The sequence below is a fragment of the Stegodyphus dumicola genome, chromosome 5 (genome assembly GCF_044657685.1).
Source record: "Stegodyphus dumicola isolate Sdum_Otavi_A_Nest chromosome 5, ASM4465768v1".
NCBI lineage: Eukaryota > Metazoa > Arthropoda > Arachnida > Araneae > Eresidae > Stegodyphus > Stegodyphus dumicola.
The window spans coordinates 162,685,654-162,705,909 of record NC_140772.1 but is presented as its reverse complement, the minus strand read 5'-3'; the positions used below and the strand labels follow the sequence as shown (position 1 = coordinate 162,705,909).

The window sequence follows — 20,256 nt, the reverse complement described above, 5'->3', positions numbered from 1 at the left end:
AGATAGTATCGTATTACTCTAGCCTTTAAATTATGTATAATTGTAGCCTTTATATCGGATTTGGTTATTATTATAAGTCTCGTATTTGCTCCTGAAAATACTATTGCTTTTACCAGATAGTATCGTATTACTCTAGCCTTTAAATTATGTATAATTGTAGCCTTTATATCGGATTTGGTTATTATTATAAGTCTCGTATTTGCTCCTGAAAATACTATTGCTTTTACCAGATAGTATCGTATTACTCTAGCCTTTAAATTATGTATAATTGTAGCCTTTATATCGGATTTGGTTATTAGTTTATCAGAAGGACTTATAAATTTAGTTGGTTTATTGAGATTACGGCGGAGCACGCTAGGATTATCTGCCTAAAGGGAGGGATGCCTTCGTGGAGGACTTTATAAGAGAAACTGGCTTGTATATACGTTACGCACTTGAAAAACCACGAAAACGCCATGCAGCCAAACCGTTCGCCTGGAATCGAATCCAGGTTAGAACTACCAGTGTTCAGCGACCAGGTTGGAACTACCAGTGTTCAGCGACCAGGTTGGAACTACCGCTCGGCCACTGAAGAAATTGTAAGATTACGAAGCATGACTATGTTAGTGGGAATTATAAGACTACTTTGACTCTGTACTTACTGTGACTTGGCATGATCCTTAACTGTAGAAGCACAGTAATTGTTTGCACACTCAGCTGTGCACCTTGAGAAATTTGAAGTAGTGATAAAAATTATTTAAAAATTTATATGTGATTAAAAAAGGTATATAAAATTTATTTTGAATCTGATAGCAGCCATTATTGTATGTTTTATCTTAATTTACGTGGAATTCTGCACCTATAATTTTATGTTTTATTTTCGGAATTTCTCATTTAGAAAAGTCTTAATTTGTTATTATAACAGAGTTCCATTGTGCAGTCTATTGCTGTTGTAATTTTTTCTGTCTAACATAATATTCTTTCCCGTTCAAAATTATACATAATATTTCGTTTTCGAAACTGTTTTTCGTCGAAAATCTTTTTTTTTTCCCAGTTACTGAAAAATTTCTTTAGATTTCGTTTTTTCAAACTATTCATCAACTAACTGGTTTCTGTAATGTATAAAAAATATTAAATAATGAGCTTTTATGTTGAAGTTTATCAATAAAAGAACACGGAAAATAAGTGGAATCTCTTTCTTACCTTCTGTATTATTTCGCTTTAATCTTTGCGCTGAAAAGACGCCCTCCGAGAATGTTAACAAATAAATTTCCGAAAACCTACCATTTCATCAGATCTATAATATGTCAGGAATTCTATTTCTTTTAAATAAGCGTACCGTTATCATCCATCTCAATGAAATATTGGTGCCTTCTCAGATAAACCGGTTCTAGAAAGGATATTCAGAGCCCTTGTAGCGGAGGGGTGTGGGATTTTTGAATTCTACGCCAGAGGGTGGCGCTCATGCGCTCCAATTTGTTGGTAATTCATTCGTTGTTGTCTGATATGAATTAAACGTGTTAATATCAGGGCACAGGTCTAGTAGGTTAAGCTTTACAGAGGTTAGAAGAAAATCGTCTATCGGCTTTCAGATGGTGTTCGTACATTTATTTGGTGAACTGACGACAATATAAATTGAAGAACTCATCTAAGCTTATTCGGCCATTAAAATTTTGCTTGTAAAGTCTATTAAATTTGTGATGATTTAATGATGTGATATGTAAATTATGTAGTTGCAAACTAATTTCAAACCTAATTAATTATTTTGCTTCTTTGTTGACCAATGAAACGCAATGAGTCTTTGAAAACCTGAAACTTAAAAACCGGCATTCATATCCCGTTCCACCATGTGAAAATCAAGCTAAAATGTAACTCAGCCACCTGTTTTTTAATATAGAAATATTTTGGCCGAAATGGCGGGATTAAGAAATGGTATGTATGTTTTTGAATATTTTTGTAGGCATATTCTTCTTAGTTTATTAACTTTTGTTGAAGACATTCTTCTTAAGAAATACATGATCACGAAGAAGAAAGAAACTATATGCAATACAGTTTTGTATGATCCTTTTCATAATAAAATAAGAAAAGTTAGACTTTGTTTCTCATAAGAAATTAAGTTCTTCCTAGAACTTACACTTCTTTATAGTTTATTATTATAATAATAAACTATAAAGAAGTGTAAGATAGCAAATGCTATAATAATATTTTGTTCCTCTTATCCAAAACTCTGCAGTGGCTGGCTGTATGAATACTCTCAAAATATTTTAAAATTAAAAATTTAAGCATTTTGATAACTGCTTTCTCTTATGAAAATAATAACTCGAACATAATAATTGAGCTCTAATTGAATGATGAAATTCTGCATTTAATTTTATCAGTTAAAAAATTATGATTTAACATGATATAAATTACGTTGTTCTACATTTGAGATGGAATAAGCCTTTTACTTACTAAATTCGGCATCTTGAGCATTAATAAATACTTTAAGATTGAATCTTGTTTAGAAGTTACAGCAAAATTCATGTTACGATTAAACATCCATAACCATTGTTTTGCTTGTATTTGAAAAGTAGGAAAAACTGAAATTAAAAAAATTAAATAAACTTTTGCTTACTGAATTTCTCCTCTTTAACACGAATATACAGCTTATTTTATAATCTTGTTAAAAATTTACAACAAAATTCGTGTTATATTTTAACGTCTATAAGCAATGTTTTATCCGTATTTTGAGAACTCAACATAACTTTTGTAGATTTCTTACTGTGAGAATCACGGTTTTCAGCTAAATACGTTACCCAGAAATTTTTATCTTCAATTAAAATCAGTCACATAAATGGCCTAGAGTATGCCACTTCGCAAATTATAAAATATATTTTTTTTTTCGTTGTACTGCAATTTTTCATGTTTTCAGTACTGATTTTACATATTTTGGGTAGTTATGCTCTTTGGCTTTGCGCTGTTTACACCCATGGATTAAATTACTTTTATTAGTCATAATTTTTTTAAATGATTACTTTATGCATTATTTTCACAAATGTTGCCGAGTTACAGTTTCATTGCCAGGCGCTCAATAGTTCTTCTTTTCGTAGTCATACTCTGATAGCTAAACACCCGTCTCTTCTCGTTTTACACCGAAACAAAAGCCAATCGAACTGTTTTAATGTCATTTTCGTGATCTGTACCCCCAAATTAGTAAACATCCGCCGGTTATGTGACAAAATGTGTGTAAATTCATGTTATTATGAAAGAGATACATCCGTTGTAAAATGCAAGAAAGGTGTACCATAGCAAATTAATGTTAAGGTTGTAAATGTAATTAAAAATGCCGTAGCCATCAATGGCGTAGCTAGACTTGTCAGTAGTAAGCTGAAAGAACTATTATTACTTTTAAAAGCCTTGTTATTGCTAGACGTTTTTCACCATTTCAATGAAGATAAATATTTTTTGAAAAGAAGTATTTTCTGTTCCTCAGAAGGAAGGGGGGAGAGAACCTTGCAATTTAATCCTTTTAATTCTAGCTTAACGCCTGAGAGGTGACGTAAACTTTCCTGGAGCGTGGAAAATGCGACTCGATCTAAAAATTGACTTTTTCAATAAGCAGAAATAGCTCCTGTTACATGTTTCTAGTAAGAAGGGGCAGAGTGAAATTGATTTTTTTAATAAGCTGTGTTTATTTGTATGTGTCTGTAATGGTACAAATGAAACAAGAATTATAAAGAATTTTCCAGGAAAAGATTGTTGCTGAAATAATACAAAGCAGCCGAATATAATAAAATTAATTCCTTTCTTATTTACTTAAAAAATTATGTTTGAATAAAATAAAATTAAAAAAAAAAAAAAAAAGAAATATGTGACGAGTGACTCTATATTACTTCAAAATTTTATTTGGGATTTCATTTCGGTAAAAGATATTATACATAGAAAATGAAGTTAGAAGTTTTAATTGAAAAGTATTTTTATTGATAACACCAACAGTAAAACGTTTCGATACTTGTTGAGAAATGTTATTAACAAGAAGAAGAAGTAAAGAAAAAAAAATTTTTAATGGTCGATTTTCTCATACGCTATGCATTTCTTAGAAATAAAAAATCTGATGTGTACACCACATGACTTCCTTGTACGGAATATTAAATTATACGCATTTTTTCTTGCATTTCATTTAAACTTATTAGATTGAATCAAACCTACTTCGCCGACACCGCATAAACCACAACAGAATAAATGCATTCTTTTAAAATTCAACTTTGTTTACCATAGCGACACTCTGGAACTAGGTTCACTTAACACTATTATATTTCGTTCATATTATAACTCAGAATGTAAAAAATTTATATCATTTAAAGAATTATCTAATCGTTGCCACATGTTCTATTCAAATACTATAACAAAGCTGGAACGATGTATAAAAGAAATTAAGCAAACAAAACAAAAAAGAAACAGTTTTTCACAGACGATTGAGTATTTCTCATTCAATTAATTCAGTTTTCACTTCGCGACAAGGCAAAAATACATAAAAACTCAAAATATCTATATTAAAAATTACGAAGTAAATCTTAAAACACTTATTTCCTCGAAAAAATTCCAGAAAGGATTAAACATGATTTAATTGGCAATAATAATAAATGAAGGCGTTATCTTTGTTGTTGCGAAGCTACGTTTCTCTAGATTCGCAACAAATCCACTAGTCTGCTGTTTCAAATGTAAACAAACAATGGCCCCCATCAAGAAAAGGATTAGGCTTAGTGACACTTAATCAACTTTAAAATTGTTGATAATTCTAAAAATATTGCATAGAGATTTACTAAAGGCATAAAAACCTTAACCGGAAGATAAAAACAACATAATTCAATCATTTTTAAAGCAAAAAATGTACAATTTACAAACATATAAGAGTAAAGAAACTGAGATCACTGAGCCGGGTAACAGAGTGGATATATATATAAATATATTTATATACGTTTGGTGCGGCCGATTGCAACCAAAATACGAGGTGCACATCTACATGTTATAGCAGTCCTATGTGCAAAATTTCAGCGTTCTGAGGCTATTCGTTTTTGAGTTATGCGAGATACGTACGTACGTACATACGTTCGACGCTGCGAAAAATTCTCTTCAGAATTAATTTTAAAGCAGTTTTATAATTTTTTTTGGAGGAAAAGAGTGTTTTATTCTGTCCTTACATACATATATCACGGATATACATCGTTAAATTGCATTTGAAAGAGGTCAAAATGGGATATTTTCGTTGAAATATGCTGCCTGAAACTTTTCGCGATTACAATACTTCTTTTTTACTTCGTACAAGAAAGTAAAAAAAGATCACATGCCTTTTTGAGTTGGCTATAAATCTTATTGTAAAATGGCATGTTCCTCTGCCCCCCCCCCTGCAGTAAAAATGCACTAAGTTCTTTCTGAGGTAAAATGATCCAAGTAAAACTATTCGTCCAAATTACACTTGGATTCCCGTGGTGAAGTTTTATTGACTTTTTTTATTGCAGTTATGATAAATGAAATGTTTTTCGCACAATTATTGTAATTTCAAAATTACAACTGTATGAATTTAATTAAAGTCGTGCTTTATATTTACGCTGTATTTATAATGCTAAATACAATAATGTAGATTTTATTTCCGTATCAGAATTATTTGGATGGATTAAAATTGTAAATGCACTCCTTAGTACATAAATTTCGAAAATGATTTTTAATTAGATTAGATTTGATTCTGTTAATTATGATGAAATATATGAATGTTATCTGCCTAGGCAGATGGGTATTTTCTTGGGGTAATTTTCAGTGGTAATTAAACCATGTTTACATTTGAGGAGGGGCGAAATAGCGTGAAACCCTAAGAAGCTAGCCCATTCAGCTTTGGGAGCGAAATTATCGTCAAAACCACCAGTTTAATGACCGGCCCACGGGTGGTCCTATTCTCATTAAAATATGCCTGATTTCAAAATGATTCTTAAACAAGACAAAATATAAAAATAAGGCTGCGAATAGCGTTTTGATGGGGAGCATTTTCAGCAGAAGTCCAAATCTTTGTAGTTTTTTTAGCCCAAAGGGACAATTTCACCAGAAGGGCTATTAATTTCTTTTTGGCATTTTGCATTGGTTCACTATAAAAGTCTGAATCACTTTTCAAATTGTGCCATCAAATACGAGTATTAGAGCCCTGCATTATATTTAAAGAAGTTAAATAATGAAGAACCTGCATGAATGTATGTATGTTTCTCGCATTGTGAAAAACCAAAGGCACCTAGAGACATCAAATTTTGAATAACGTTGTCCTCAACTCGAATATAGGCATCTGGAAGCCCAAACATTTTAGATTAAGAAACTCAACATTAAGGGAGCAGTGACAACACTGTAGGGAAAAAAACACTTTTATCTCCAAACTGTCTACCGGATACCGGAATGTTTTTTTTTTTTTTTTTTTTTTTTTTTAAATATCCATTTTATATTTCGTAAAACTAACGAATTTTTGATTAACAAACTCAACGATTTGAAACGAAGCAATGGCAACACTGCACGAAAAAAAGACATTTTAATCTCCAGCGCGAGAGAGTGTGTATGGGAAATTCTAAAGATATGCTGTTTTTAAATTATATTGTGATAGTGCTGTTGAATTGAATTTTATCGCTTAAGTTCGAAGAAATAAAGTTAACACGCAAAACGTTAAAAAAACGCCCCTCTGACCGTAATATAAAATCTAAATGCGTCCAGTTTTTTTTTTTTTTTTTTTTTTTTTTTTTTTTTTTACCATACATATATTGGAATTTTACATCAGCTTTTAATCATTTTTGCCTGTTTAATCATATTTGGTTGCTTTTCGTGTTTTGTTCCAGCTGTCAGATATTTTGGAAAAATGTCGAATTTGCAAAACAAATTTATAGCCTTTAAAAAGTGCACGCACGCACGTGCGCCAAGATACACACATGTAAGTGTATGTGGTAAAAATGCTTTTCGATAATAATGTAAACAAATGATAATGGAGCTTGGTGCATAAAAATGGTAGCAGCACTTATAGCTGATTGAATACCTTCTTTATTTTTGACAAAATAGTTTTGAACTTAAAATATGCAGCCTTAAAGGCGGAATCTTGCGCAGCCATTTTGAATAATTACATTTATGCTTTTTTGCATTTTTTTAACAAAATTCAATTAAGATAAGTGGCGTGTTAGCAAAGCAGCAAGCGATAAGAGAATGCGTGGATTTCACTTTCAAGGTTAGTTTAAGAACAGTACAATTATGGTTTTTCTTTATTCCTAATTCTTCATTAAAGTAATAGTTTGCAGATTTTGTTATTATTATTGGCTGAAGCGTTCTCTAAGTATATGCGTTATATACAAGCATTGCATGAGAATCATATGATAAGGATTCATTTTCAAATAAGAGAGATTTATTTGTAATAATGACACAGTAAAGGAACATACGCGCAGATTTTTATACTTAGAGATATGGAAATCACAATAGAACATAAATGGCAGACATGACGTCAGCAGGATACCGCCAAGTGAGAAAAGAGAACGTAGATTACAATATGAATATTAGCGAACTTAATAGTTTCCTTTTATTTCTAATGCTCAATTAAGATTTCAGTTTTTAAATTTTAATATTATTACTGTCTGAAAGATTTGAAATCTTGCGTTTTGTAAGTACATGAGTCATGAGCGTTACATAAGAATCATATGAACGGGTTGAACTTAATGATGCAGTTTGAAGAGATTTATTATAAGCATATTACTGTTTCCAGGATAGAAAAGGAAACTTATCAAATTACACTCATGTCCATAAATTAAGGATAATGCAAAATCAGGCAAAGGAAGAGTTAGAAGCAAAACAAATTTGAGTTATTTGTAAAGCTTATTTATTAAACAAAAGGTAAAGAGCAAAAATAGATGCTATATGTTTGATATTATTAAAAAAATTAGTGATTTTTTCTCCCTGGAGCAAATTACACACAAAAAAAACCTATATACAAAAAAAAAAACAATATTACATGGTTGATATGATTTTTAATACGTTGTATGTCTCCCAGACGATGCAGTATAGTCCGTACAACGCCTAGGCATGCTGAGTATCAAATTACCGATCTAATCTTGGGGGATATTACACCATTCAAAAAGCAATGCTCTCCGAAGTTCCGGTAGACATGTAGGAGGAGGTTGACGGGCTGCTACTCGTCGGCCAAGCATGTCCCACACGTGCTCTACTGGATTCAAGTCTGGTGAGAATGCTGGGCAGTTCATACGGGTGATATCCTCCGATTGAACGCATTCGCTTACGATGTTTGCACGGTGAGTCACAAATCACGGTGAGTCATCCATAAACACAAATTGTGCGCCCATGGCGCCCCGAAACAAACGTACATGTTGTTCCAGAATGACGTCCCGATAGATTTGGCTTGTCATGGTTACAATTTGAACATGCAGGTCAGTTCTGGAACCCAGAATAATTCCACCCCAAACGAGCACTCCTGCACCACCGTAACGGTGTCGTTCAATGATGTTTTCTTGGTGGTAACGGATACCTGGAGCTTTCCATATGAAAGTCCGGCGAGAATCAGACTGCAAACTAAACCTGGACTCGTCGGAAAAAATCACACAAGCCCACTGTTGCGGTGTCCACAATGCATGCTGTCTACTCCAGGCTAACCGCTGGCAACAGTGAGTTGCAGTAAGTGGAACGCATCTGACAGGTCTACGAGCATATAGACGAATCTGCCCTAAGTGTCTGTACACGGTCTGCCTTGAAATTGTCGTACCAGTGGCTGAAGAGAGCTGACGAGACAGGTCTGAGGCTGTGTTCCGCCTGTTTCTTTTGGCAGTAACTGCCAAATACCGGTCCTCATTCGGCGTTGTAACTCTGGGGCGACCTGTGCTGTAACGTCTACTCACATTACCATCATTTTGAAATCGTTGCCAAACCCTGGAGATGACACTTTGGGCAATTCCAAGTTCGTCTGATACTTCCAGCTGGGTACGCCCACATTCCAGACGGCCGATAATTCTACCACGTAAAAAATCATCCAAATGCGTCCTTTGTGTCATAATTATTCGGTTATTGCACTGAAATGCTTATAAAGCGCCTGCGAACAATTTTACTTCTTTGCCTGTATTCCTTATATATATCACTCTCTTACATTCTTGTCATTGTGACGTACCATCGGTGTCATCTGGTTACTTCCTGAAATTTGCATATGATTCTTGAAGATGTGTGTAGTGATTTTACAGGTGATATATTTATTTTAGAGTTCGATTTCCGCGTGACTCCGAATTATCCTTAATTTATGGACATGAGTGTAAAATTAAAACTTAAAAGGCTACTGCAAATTAAAGTTAAAATTCTGTCGTAAATATTCTTATATCTGCTGCAGTACATAACAAATTAAAAGTTTAGGAAAAGAAAAGAATAAATTTAAAATTGTCTGCTTACCTTGAAGCCTCGAGGAACGAGTTTTAGGTATCATGCCATATCTAATTGAAGACAAAAGTAATTATGGCATAGTAATAGTTCTCTCAGTACACCAAGTAGAAAAGAAGGGAACAGATAGTGCATAATTTAAAAGATAGCCCAAGGAGTTTTAAGTATCAGACTATTAAGGTCTGATTAATACTTTACATATTTCTTGTTAACGTGTATATGTTTTTAAGCAAGATGTAAAGTTCTTATCTTAAACTAACCAGTTAATATGATTTTGATGTTTACTTTTATATCTAGTTTTCGTATTCCTCACCAGAGTTCAAATTAGCTTTTAATGTACTTGAGCTGAAATTTTTGGATCTTAGAGGGAGAGAGTTCTTCTCCACAAAACGGGGTTATCTGTAGCACGTGCCGTACACTGTTTTGTTAAATATTCAGCTTAATATAAAGGTTGTTTAAACCTTTGTAAGTGTTTGTCGTGCTATTTCTAGACAACGCGATAATTCTTAACCTGCCTAGCAACGGAAAAAATTATGAAATAATTGGTTCACCTCGTATTAATTCTTCCGATTTGATTCTAGTAGTCTTTGGTAATAATAAAATAATACCTATTGGTTATTTTAAAGTTTCCAGACGAATTGATGATTGTGAAATTAAATCAAATATTTATGTTGTACCTCAAGAAAAAGTTCCAGTATCAGGGCAAAGTGCAGCCGTATAAAGAAAGTTGTGATTGTAAAAAGGAAACACTATAAAAGGTAACGTGAGTATGCGTCTTGGTGGCAACTAAGGATGTCTGCATTTACATATATACATGGCGATTATAAGCCTTTCAGAAAATTTTAAAAAAAGAACCACTGGTCAAAATGGCCTGAATATACGTGAAGCCGTGGGAGTTTGTCTGCAATTTTATCAGAAAACAGATTTTTAATTGTCTCTAGGACAAAAATCGTATAAAAAGAAGTAAGTAATTCGGTTTTAATTTTCTGGAGACTTGCTTAACGAATGCCCAGGATGCTGTCAACATTTTCTGCACGTTTTGAAATCCCAAAACAGCATGTTCTATGACAGATCGGCGTGAAACCGTGCTGATGTTGTGAATGCAATGCGTTTTTCAGTTCAGCTAAGTTCACAATCGCATCACTGTAAACAAAAGTTTTCAGGTGAAACTCCAAAAGCCCGAAGTCTCAAGGTCAGGTTGTAAGATCCTGGCTAAAATACCTTTACTTGTTGGCTAGATCTTTACTTGAACTGTGAAACAGCTATTCGCTACTTTCAAAACGTATCAATGTACGAAGGGTGAAAAGACTCTTTTATTCAACTCAATAATTTACAGTCAGGACTTCTGATGCGTGCAGTTGACCGGAGGAGGGGGCTTCCATACCCGGCAAGCTCAAGGCCGTCTTAAAATGGTATATTAATGCCCCAACCTCCACAGGTCATCCGACAGAGCGCCACTGCCCTCGGTCAACCCAGGCAGACTTCAAATACCTTAGAGTTATAAAATTCTCAACGCTTAATAAATCACTTAATAAGTCAGCGCACAAAATCAAACACTGTACGTCCTCAAGTGTTGACCAAGGGAAGTCCATCTCCCTCGGACAACCTACGATATTCTGGTGCTTACAGAACTTAGCCAATGCTTTGGCTGTAACTCAAAATCGAAATATAAAATTAAAACTAAGCCTAGGTTAAGTAATCAGCCGAAGCTGCGCAGAGATGATTAACGCGAGTTGGCTTTTTGCCCTACCACCGACGTAGACAAACCGGCTATTAATATGCACGGACATGAAATAGCAAGCTTAAATATCAGCGAAACAATGTGGTAGAAAGGCAGAACACGCTCTGTCTGAAGTAACTCAAGCTCCAGCTTAAATAGTATATTTCTACCCTACTTTGCGTAACGCACGAAACTGCGATATCATTCTGGCAGGAAATGAAAATGAGAAAAAATAGAAGGGACAGTTAACTGAACAAAACTGGTTAGTGTAAAACTAAAGTCCTTACAAGATGATCACGGCCAGGCTGTTAGAAAATGACGGCTGATAATTATGTTATTCCCGAAATGGATATAGTTAGCAGCTGCTTCACTTACCTTACAATGCGCGGAGGAACGCTATCTTGCATACCCACACATCCACGCTGGTAAGTGCTGGAATGATCTTGCTACTAAAGAACAGCTTTGATCTGGCGAAAGAGATTCATACTGTTTGCCATTCACAGTACAGGTAACTAGAATCGCAGGACCTATGTTCTTCAAAAAAGATAGGGTTAATGAATAAGCGCTGCCGTAACCCGCCAGACACAAAGACCTTTTCAAAATGAAAAGACAGTTGGGGCAGTGGGAATAGTTTATCCGTTGCCCATGTTCTGTGTAGTGTTGTGTCAGTTATAGTGTGCAAACAAGTAGATGTAAAAGCAAGAGCGTTTTATAAATTAATGATAGTGCTTTTAAAAGGTTCTAATGTGTAACGTAATGTATATAAGCAAAATGTATGTGTAAAATGTATGTGTGCATTGCAATAACAGTGTCTTAAACATAATAGTGTTAGATATAGGTGAACGTGGCGCTATACCAATTAACCTCAATGGTAGAGGCATGGTGCCCACGTTCTCCGTCGCATGTCGCATGTCAGTTATAGTGTTGCCGGTGCTTGTTTGAGTTATTGTGGATATTCGTAAAATATTTCAACCCCAAAATGTCTGCTAAAAACTTAAAATTGGTTCAGTGTCGTGCTTTTAAAGATAAATGAATCTGGAATTATTTTTTTTACAGTTGCAAAGGCTAAATCAGTGTGTCTCATCTGCAATGAAGCTGTAGCCGTCTTCAAAGAATATAATATTTTCCATCACTTCACTTCAAAGTATAAGATTTCTAATTATCAAGCAATGTCCGAATATGAGAGAAAACAAAACAACCCCTCCCCCCCCCAAAAAAAAAAAGAACAGAAAATCGTTGCAAAGACTTATCAGATCGACAAACTTGTTTTAAGTAAACAGTATCCAAGAAGCAGCTACACATGCAACTTACATTGTAGCATACCACATTGCTAAAAATAATAAAGCTGTCAGTGATGGGGAGTTCGTTGCATGCTCCAAGTTTGTAATATTTTATTCCAGGCTAGAAGAAGGATTTTGAGACAGTAAGCCTATCTCGAAAAACGATGACTTCTAGAGTCGACGCCATCAATAAAAAAACCTGAGATTAAGGCTGGCCAGTTTAAATTCCCTTCATAGGTATGGATGAAAGCGCTATATAAGTGATACTGCTTAACTACTAGGATTTATGAGATGTCGATTGGAATTTTGAAACTACCGAGGAACTGGCATGCGTACGGTCGTTAAAGAGAACTACAGTGGGATCTGATAGTTTTCGTAAATTTATGGAAGGGCCTTTCAACTTTGGAAGTACATGTAACAAATATCTGTAATATTATGAGTGATGTAGTAGACAGTATGACATGGAAAAATATCTGGATTGCTTTGACTCTTTAATCAAAACTATCTCTGGAACAGTTTTGTCTTTCTACACTCCGTTATACATTTTGATGGCCTGGTGTAAATCTGCACTGAACATGAAACCTCTGTTTCATGCAATCGCGAGGCTTGTAAATACTATTCGATCTCGTAGACTTAACTCACAGGCAGTTTCGAGATTTTCTTCAGTCTATGCAATACGAATAATCTGGTGTGCTATATTCCACGAAAGTAAGGTGGCTTAGCGCAAGATATGTTTTCGAACGAGTGTGGCAGCTGAAAGACGACATTATGTCATTCTTCCATGAAACACAGTGCTCTGTGGAGTATGATATACTGGAAGATACAGAATGGGTTGTAATTTTCACTGACATTCTTTGTCATGTAGTGGTCCTTCCTTTTATTCTACTAAATTAAGTGTTGAGGAACCTAGTGAACTAACTACTAGGCGAATAATCGCTTGAGTCCAAGAACAGAAATGTCAATTCAGGAAGGGCTAATTACTCTTTATTTGCTCAAAATAAAGATTTACAGTTGGCCTCTTTCTCAGAACGTACAACAAAGCCTCTACTTGGGCTTAAACTCAAAATATAAGAAATAAGAATTAACTAATGACTAACTAAAGAGATTTAGCCAAAGCTAATACAATTCTAAACTAGTTGGCCCGTAATACTTAAATTAGCCAGCGAAGCTATCAAAAAGCACGTAATACGGCCGAGCGTAGTAACAGTTAGAGAGACGTAGCCAAAAGGCAAACACGCACTATGTAGGAATCCTAACTCTCTCTCTCGAAGTCAGTGTAACTTTGACTTAAATACTTTCTACTTCTCATTTGGATTTAACGCGATTCTAAAAACTCATTCTGGTAAGGAATTGCAAGCTGAAGATAGAAGAGATAGGAAAGGTGAGCTAAATTAAAATAACTGTTATAAAATTAGAATATATCTTACAGTCATATGAACAATTTAAATGTCAAGAAGCAAGGGAAAAACCTGTTTATCGACGAAGAACCATCTCAAAGATTTTAAACTAAAACATGATCTGTTTGCTGTGCAGTTAGCCAAGAACGATTTGTGTCATACGCCGAGGGCGTAATGGCAGACCGCACATTGAGTTGAACAGTGTTAAGCGAATTTCGCTTACTGCGCATGCTTGATGGTGTTCCTTTGGCGCGGGAAGAAATATTGGCGACTAAAAGCAACCCTACGCTAGCTCATTCGTGACAAAGACTCTGTAAGTATTCTGTATCTCCTTAGAGATTCTTTGTTCGTGATCTCCATGGCTGTCGAGTGTGGTCGAGTGATGTGTACAACTGCAATGTTGTGGAACTTTGTTTATTAGTTATTTTAACGTTCATACCGATTGCACTTGCTTATTTTTCTAATATATGTTTCATTTTAATTTGTCTAACAGTGCATTTAATAATTGTTACCATATATTGTGCTTAATAATTCGTTATTTAGATGTAATTTGTTTACATGTTGTAATTCTCAGTAATGTAAACTGGATTTTCCCGCTTAGTTTGTTAACGTATATTCGCGCTTTTATTTCTTATTTAAAAGAATTAAATAAACAGCATTAAGGAATTGTAAAATTTCTTCAATGTTATTTGCAAACACTTGCTATATTTTTTACGTATGTCCGTGTTTCTTTGCGTATGTACGAATGTAACGTATGGTAAATTCTGAATTGTTTTTATTCCTTAAAAGTGTAACTAATATATCCTGAATTTCAGTCTTTTTCTGAGCGAAAATTCGTACAGTTCCAAAGTGAAGTGCAGAATTTCATAAGTATAACATCTTACATTTTGAATGCAAACACTGCTTCACATTATTTCGCAATAATTATTTACATCTCATCCATCTATGCCTGTATCAATTTTTTCATCGGGTTATTTATCAATAATTCCTGGTAGAATTAGAAATATATTATTAGAAAAGGTTTTTCCTGTATCATCTGCAAGGAACAGAAATTTAAAGCGATGAATTATTGGAATGAATTTTAGCCAGCATTTGAAGTTATTTAGATTTCTGTTGCATTAAAAATTATTTAAAAGCTGCATGGAAATATTATTTTGAAATGCAAACATTTTAAGTGCCAAAATAAAAAGTATTTAAAAGGTAGCTATTGTCATTGATGATAGATTGACTTGTCAAGGGAAACAAACCAAGACTTCAGTACATAAACAATATATTTTTTATTCTGGGGGGGGTGAACATTCTTATTAATGGTGATATAATCAAATAAATAACAAAGAATCTGCAAGTGAAACGTATTTTACCATTTATTTGAATTTAGATATTTTTCCGAATATTCCAAGCATTTAAAAGAAATATATTTTACATATTTTGTAACTGTAAATGTATTCGTAGTTCCGAAAGTTCTGAATATCTGCAGAAACACATATTTCGGTCTATGACTTAGCTGGCTTAGTTAAGTTAAGAAAAAAATTTTTCTTTAATATTAACAAATGATTATATTAAGACACAATAACACGCCGAATAAATACTGATTCAGAAGTCAAACAACAAAAATCAGCGTTAATTCACACAAAATTTTCACAGGACTAGTTTCGATGGTTTTACCGAACCAGTTTTAGTTCTGGTTTCGCCAACAGATGGCGCCACTTGCTTATTCTTGTCCAGGCTTTCTTATCTTATCTAAACATTATTTCCTATCTTGTTCATTTGCGGTTTTGCAGCTGAAGAGGATGGTTCGGTAAAACCATCGAAACTAGTCCTGTGAAAATTTTGTGTGAATTAACGCTGATTTTTGTTGTTTGACTTCTGAATCAAATGATTATATATTAATAAGAAATTGGTACATTTGTAATTCCCTCCAAAAATTCTTTAAGAGTGGCAAATACGTACATAAATTTGATTCCCCCCCCCCAGTATGTGTGACGAGTACGTTCCTTTAGACTTCATGATTATTTTGTAACAGCTCTACTTATTGCCAAAATTGGGTCTTTATGCATATATATATATGTATAATGCATACAACATACATGCAAAGTTATGATAGCTGTTAATATATCATAATTGACTAAACACTACGAATACTGTTTCTCTTTCAAGACATGTACTCTCAAATGTTTTCATAACAACTTCTGTATTTATTTAGGAAAAATTCTACTGATAAAATACTACACACAGAAATATTTTTAAAATGGTGTTTAAGAATGCTGTTGATTTTTCAGAGACACAGTAACAATTTAACTGGTTATAACCTTAACAGAGCAGAGATGTCAAACAGAAAAAGAAATGCTCAAATGCCAAATTAAAATATTTGATCATAAAACAAATGCAATTACAGTTAACTTATTTTCGAACTTGAAAATTGATTATCAAGTATAAGTTAATGTTTAATAAAAGAATTTCATGAAAACAACCTAAATTTGAAGTACAATGAAAATAGTAGATTTTATTTTACCAAAATAGCTTAGTACAATGATTTTGTCAATGTATTCTTTATGTTTATTTATGGGAAATTAACAGAATGTAACCTATGTTATGAATATAAAGGTAATTTTTATTTTTAACTCTCGCTAATTAAATATAAAACAGTTACAAAAGTCTGAATATTTGGTGTAAAATTCGATTTTTCATTATTAAGATTAAATGCCTTTTCCACCGATAACTTTTCTTGATTTAATAAATCTCCTTTTGGTCTTTCTTACACCTTATACGAGTTTCACCCACTTTGGTAATATATACTGTGTGAGAACTCTGGAAAACTTAAGCAACTTCTCGTTATGTTTTGGAAATTACAACAGAGGTTTGGAATAGGTGTAAAAAAACCCTTTTATAGACTCGGACAAATTAACAGAGTGCACAGCTTGTTCATACAGAATCAGCCAGCATTTATGGCGTAAATCAAAAGTAACTAAATGAACTCACCTCATTTGAATACACTCAAAATTAGCATTCTGGCAGGAAAAGGGAAAGGAAGAAAGAAAAGCTAATTATCATAAAATAGCTCGTTAATAAAAATAAATGAGAACTCTACAACCTCAATTCACTATTTTAATTTAGCCATTTTCATTTTTATGCAGCCTTTATATCGAAGTATGCATTTGTTTTGGTGTCAATAAACTTAATTCTTTCATTTTTTACCCGATTACATAACATCACATGCAACAGCTGTAAATATGAAAAACACATGCATATATCCAGCAGCATGTTAATTTCTTTTGAATATATGCTGTCTGTCATCTACAAAAGAAAACCGTAAATTCAAAATATAAGATGTGAACATAGGTCTCCTGTTGGATAATATAAGAAGTCACACTTTCTGGTATTACTATTATTTTTTATTATTTGTAGGACCTAAGGTCCTACAAATAATAAAAAATAATAATTAAAAATTAAAGATTGTGTTGAAAGTAAAAAGCATAACGCAGAAACTTGTTGAAAAATTAACATGTATATCACTTTGCCCGAGTGTTATGGTCAGAATCCCATTCTGTATAATAATATATGCATTTGACATTAAGGTATTGCTAATTAAATTAACATTTAAATGCTTCAATGAAATATTAAGAAAATGAGAAAAATTATGAATACTACTTACTATATGATATGAATTTTTTAAAAGTGAGCTAATTAATAAACAAAGAGCAAAATATATAGTTCCATATTCCTTACGCTGAAGTCTACTTCATGCTTATTATATCATCATTAGTTATGAGGGCAGAACATTTGTGGTCTTCACCTTGCAAAATCATGAGGAACATTTTAATAATATAGGAAAATTTCATATAATGGCCAGTAGCTGAACTGAATGAAATGAGTATTTTAAATTCACTAGAAATTTAGGGTCGTGTAATGTTTAAATATTTCAAGTTTTGGAAGAAACTATTTCAAATGTCTTCTTTTTGGGGGGTGGGTTGCTTTAACTGCTTTTGGGCTACAGATTTCAGCCATATAATCTCATAAATAGGATTTAAAGATTAATTTTTTAACCCAGGCAGATCATATTTCTTCATATGAAATTATTGTTTAAAATTTATTCACTGCCTTACTTATTCATTACACACAATATATTCATATACTAATTAATCATATATTAATACAATATTCAAATACTAATAATTAAATCCTTAAAAAATGTTCCTCTATTAAAAGGAAAAACATTTTAAAATGTCCAATTGAGCAGTATTTATTTTACCTCAAAATATGTCACTATTGTATTATTTTTCAAATTTGTTATTAATACATGAATTAAGTAAACTCAAGTATTATTTAGAATTGAGGATTAGTGATATGGGATGTTTAGAATGTTCAGGGTTTTATGGAAAAGTACTACTGAATGGTAAAAAGGTTTATTAAAATTCAAATAAAGTAATTCAATGATGTAATATACACATATAATTAATATGCACAACAAACGATTAGTATGAAATGCATGACAGAGCAAGAATGAAAACATACATGAATTTACAATAACATAAGTTGCAAAATAAACAGAATACAGGAAAACTCGCATAAATTTACAATAATATGAAACAATTAAGTGTTATGAGTAATAATATTAGTCAGATTTTTCTTTATAGTTAAATCTTCATTTTCATTGCTCTTTTAATATCTTGTGTTGGTGGTTGGCCTGCACGCATTCTTTAAGCGATAATCTCTGTGGCACTTCATCAAACCCTAAATTGTTGAAACAAACATTATCAAATGCTAACTTGTAATGACATCAATACATGCATCATAACAAATACACAATGAATATTAAGAAAATGTTAATGTACCAATATTTCTTGTTTCAGTAGTATCAATTATTGAAATATCATAAAAGAGGAATTAGACATTTTTGATTAAACATTCAATTATACATCTATCAATTTCAGTGTTATAGTGTGGCACCAGGGTAACTATGCGAGACACACTAATCCCCTCGAAGATTTCCGATTTACAAAATAATTTTGGCAGTAACTTGTAAAGGCTAAATAATATTATCAAAAAGATACAATTCTTAAGTAATTACGTATATTTTGCAGAAATACTTTGGAACTGTTTGAGCTGGTATTCGTGAGAATCCTTGAGTAATTTTTTGAATGCAGAATAGTTTAACCGAGAAACAACAGAATGCAGCCAAATGATATCCCTAAGTATTATTTCATTTCACTTTCTAATGCATGCATAATAGCATTAATTAAGAATTTAATAAAAACATTAAAAATAATTAGATGAAGCAAGATCTCTAAAATTTCAAAATTGCATATAAAAATCTAGTTTAATATCTGCAATGCATTTTTAACTCATCATATTTTCATAAATTTAACTTTACAATCTAAGACTAATTACAATAAAGCATACTTTATGACACAAGAATATGAACTTCCAGATAATGTGTATCATTTAGTCTGAGATTAAAAACTATGCTAGGAAACATTCTGGAAAACCATATTTAATAGGTTTTAAACTATTTTACTTTCCTAGATAATCTCATCAAAATTATTAAATATTCATCAATCTTTTGATCGTCAGTTTCTGTTACCTGCCAGCGAGGTAGAATGTATTCACCAAGACACAAAGAATATGTATTATATACATGTAAAATATAGAAAATACAGTGGCTTTGCTGTGCGCGAGCATGCAACCTATAATTAACTTACTGCAGTTTCAGGATCTTATCCTAGACCAGTACTTTCGAAAACATTCTGGCATGTTATATAACCGCTAGTACACTATCAGGTTCAATGTTTCTTCTAACCTTCTTCGGAAACATACAATGACCTGACTAGAACAGAGAGCTTACTAAAGCTATGTTCACTAATTGTAGTAAGTAGACAGGATACAGACGAAGGGTATACAAAACCCTTTATTTTTTTCTTTATATACAATGACTTCCGTACTTCGGAATACAATGACCCTCCACTCGGGGTCTAACTTAAAAGATATCAAAATAAAACTAAACTCTAATTTAACTTTAGAATAAGATTGGCCTTATAATAACAGAAAGCGTATGTAGCACAGAGACTGTGAACACTACAATACGTTTAATTTATCAAGAGGATTAAAACCTCTGGCCTGGAAGGCAAAGTAGCAACTGCGTAACTTCTAAGGTAAGCGGCCTGCTTCGAACTCACGGCTTCCTCTCTTCTGCTTGGCAAAAAGGCCACACTTAAATACTTGGCGTTCGCCAGACAACTTTGCATAAACTCCTTCACGCTTATAATTCTGGCCGGAAGTAGAAAATAAGAAGTGATAGTAAAGATTTAAAATAAAATAAACGTTAGTAAAACTTAAGATCCTTACAACACATACTGAATACGTGCCATTTTTCGTCAGACTGCTTTCTTCTACCGCTGCTACAAGACCTTGCAGCTGCTCCTCCCATCTTGTTCTTTCCTTTGTTAAAGCAGATATGACG

General features: G+C 33.0%; 1 protein-coding gene across 6 annotated transcripts in view; it reads left to right on the top strand.

The window, feature by feature from the left end:
* The window catches only part of by (focal adhesion protein tensin), a 699,237-nt gene that overhangs the window by 308,887 nt on the left and 370,094 nt on the right, over positions 1-20,256 (top strand). The window contains exon 1 of one of the 6 annotated variants that reach the window (XM_035360255.2): positions 1,816-1,911. The exons of the other annotated variants lie outside the window; for them this stretch is intronic. Coding sequence (XP_035216146.2) covers positions 1,893-1,911 — 19 coding nt within the window. The 5' untranslated portion in view covers positions 1,816-1,892. Of the gene's footprint in view, positions 1-1,815; positions 1,912-20,256 lie in introns of those variants that run through there. 6 annotated transcript variants of the gene reach the window in all.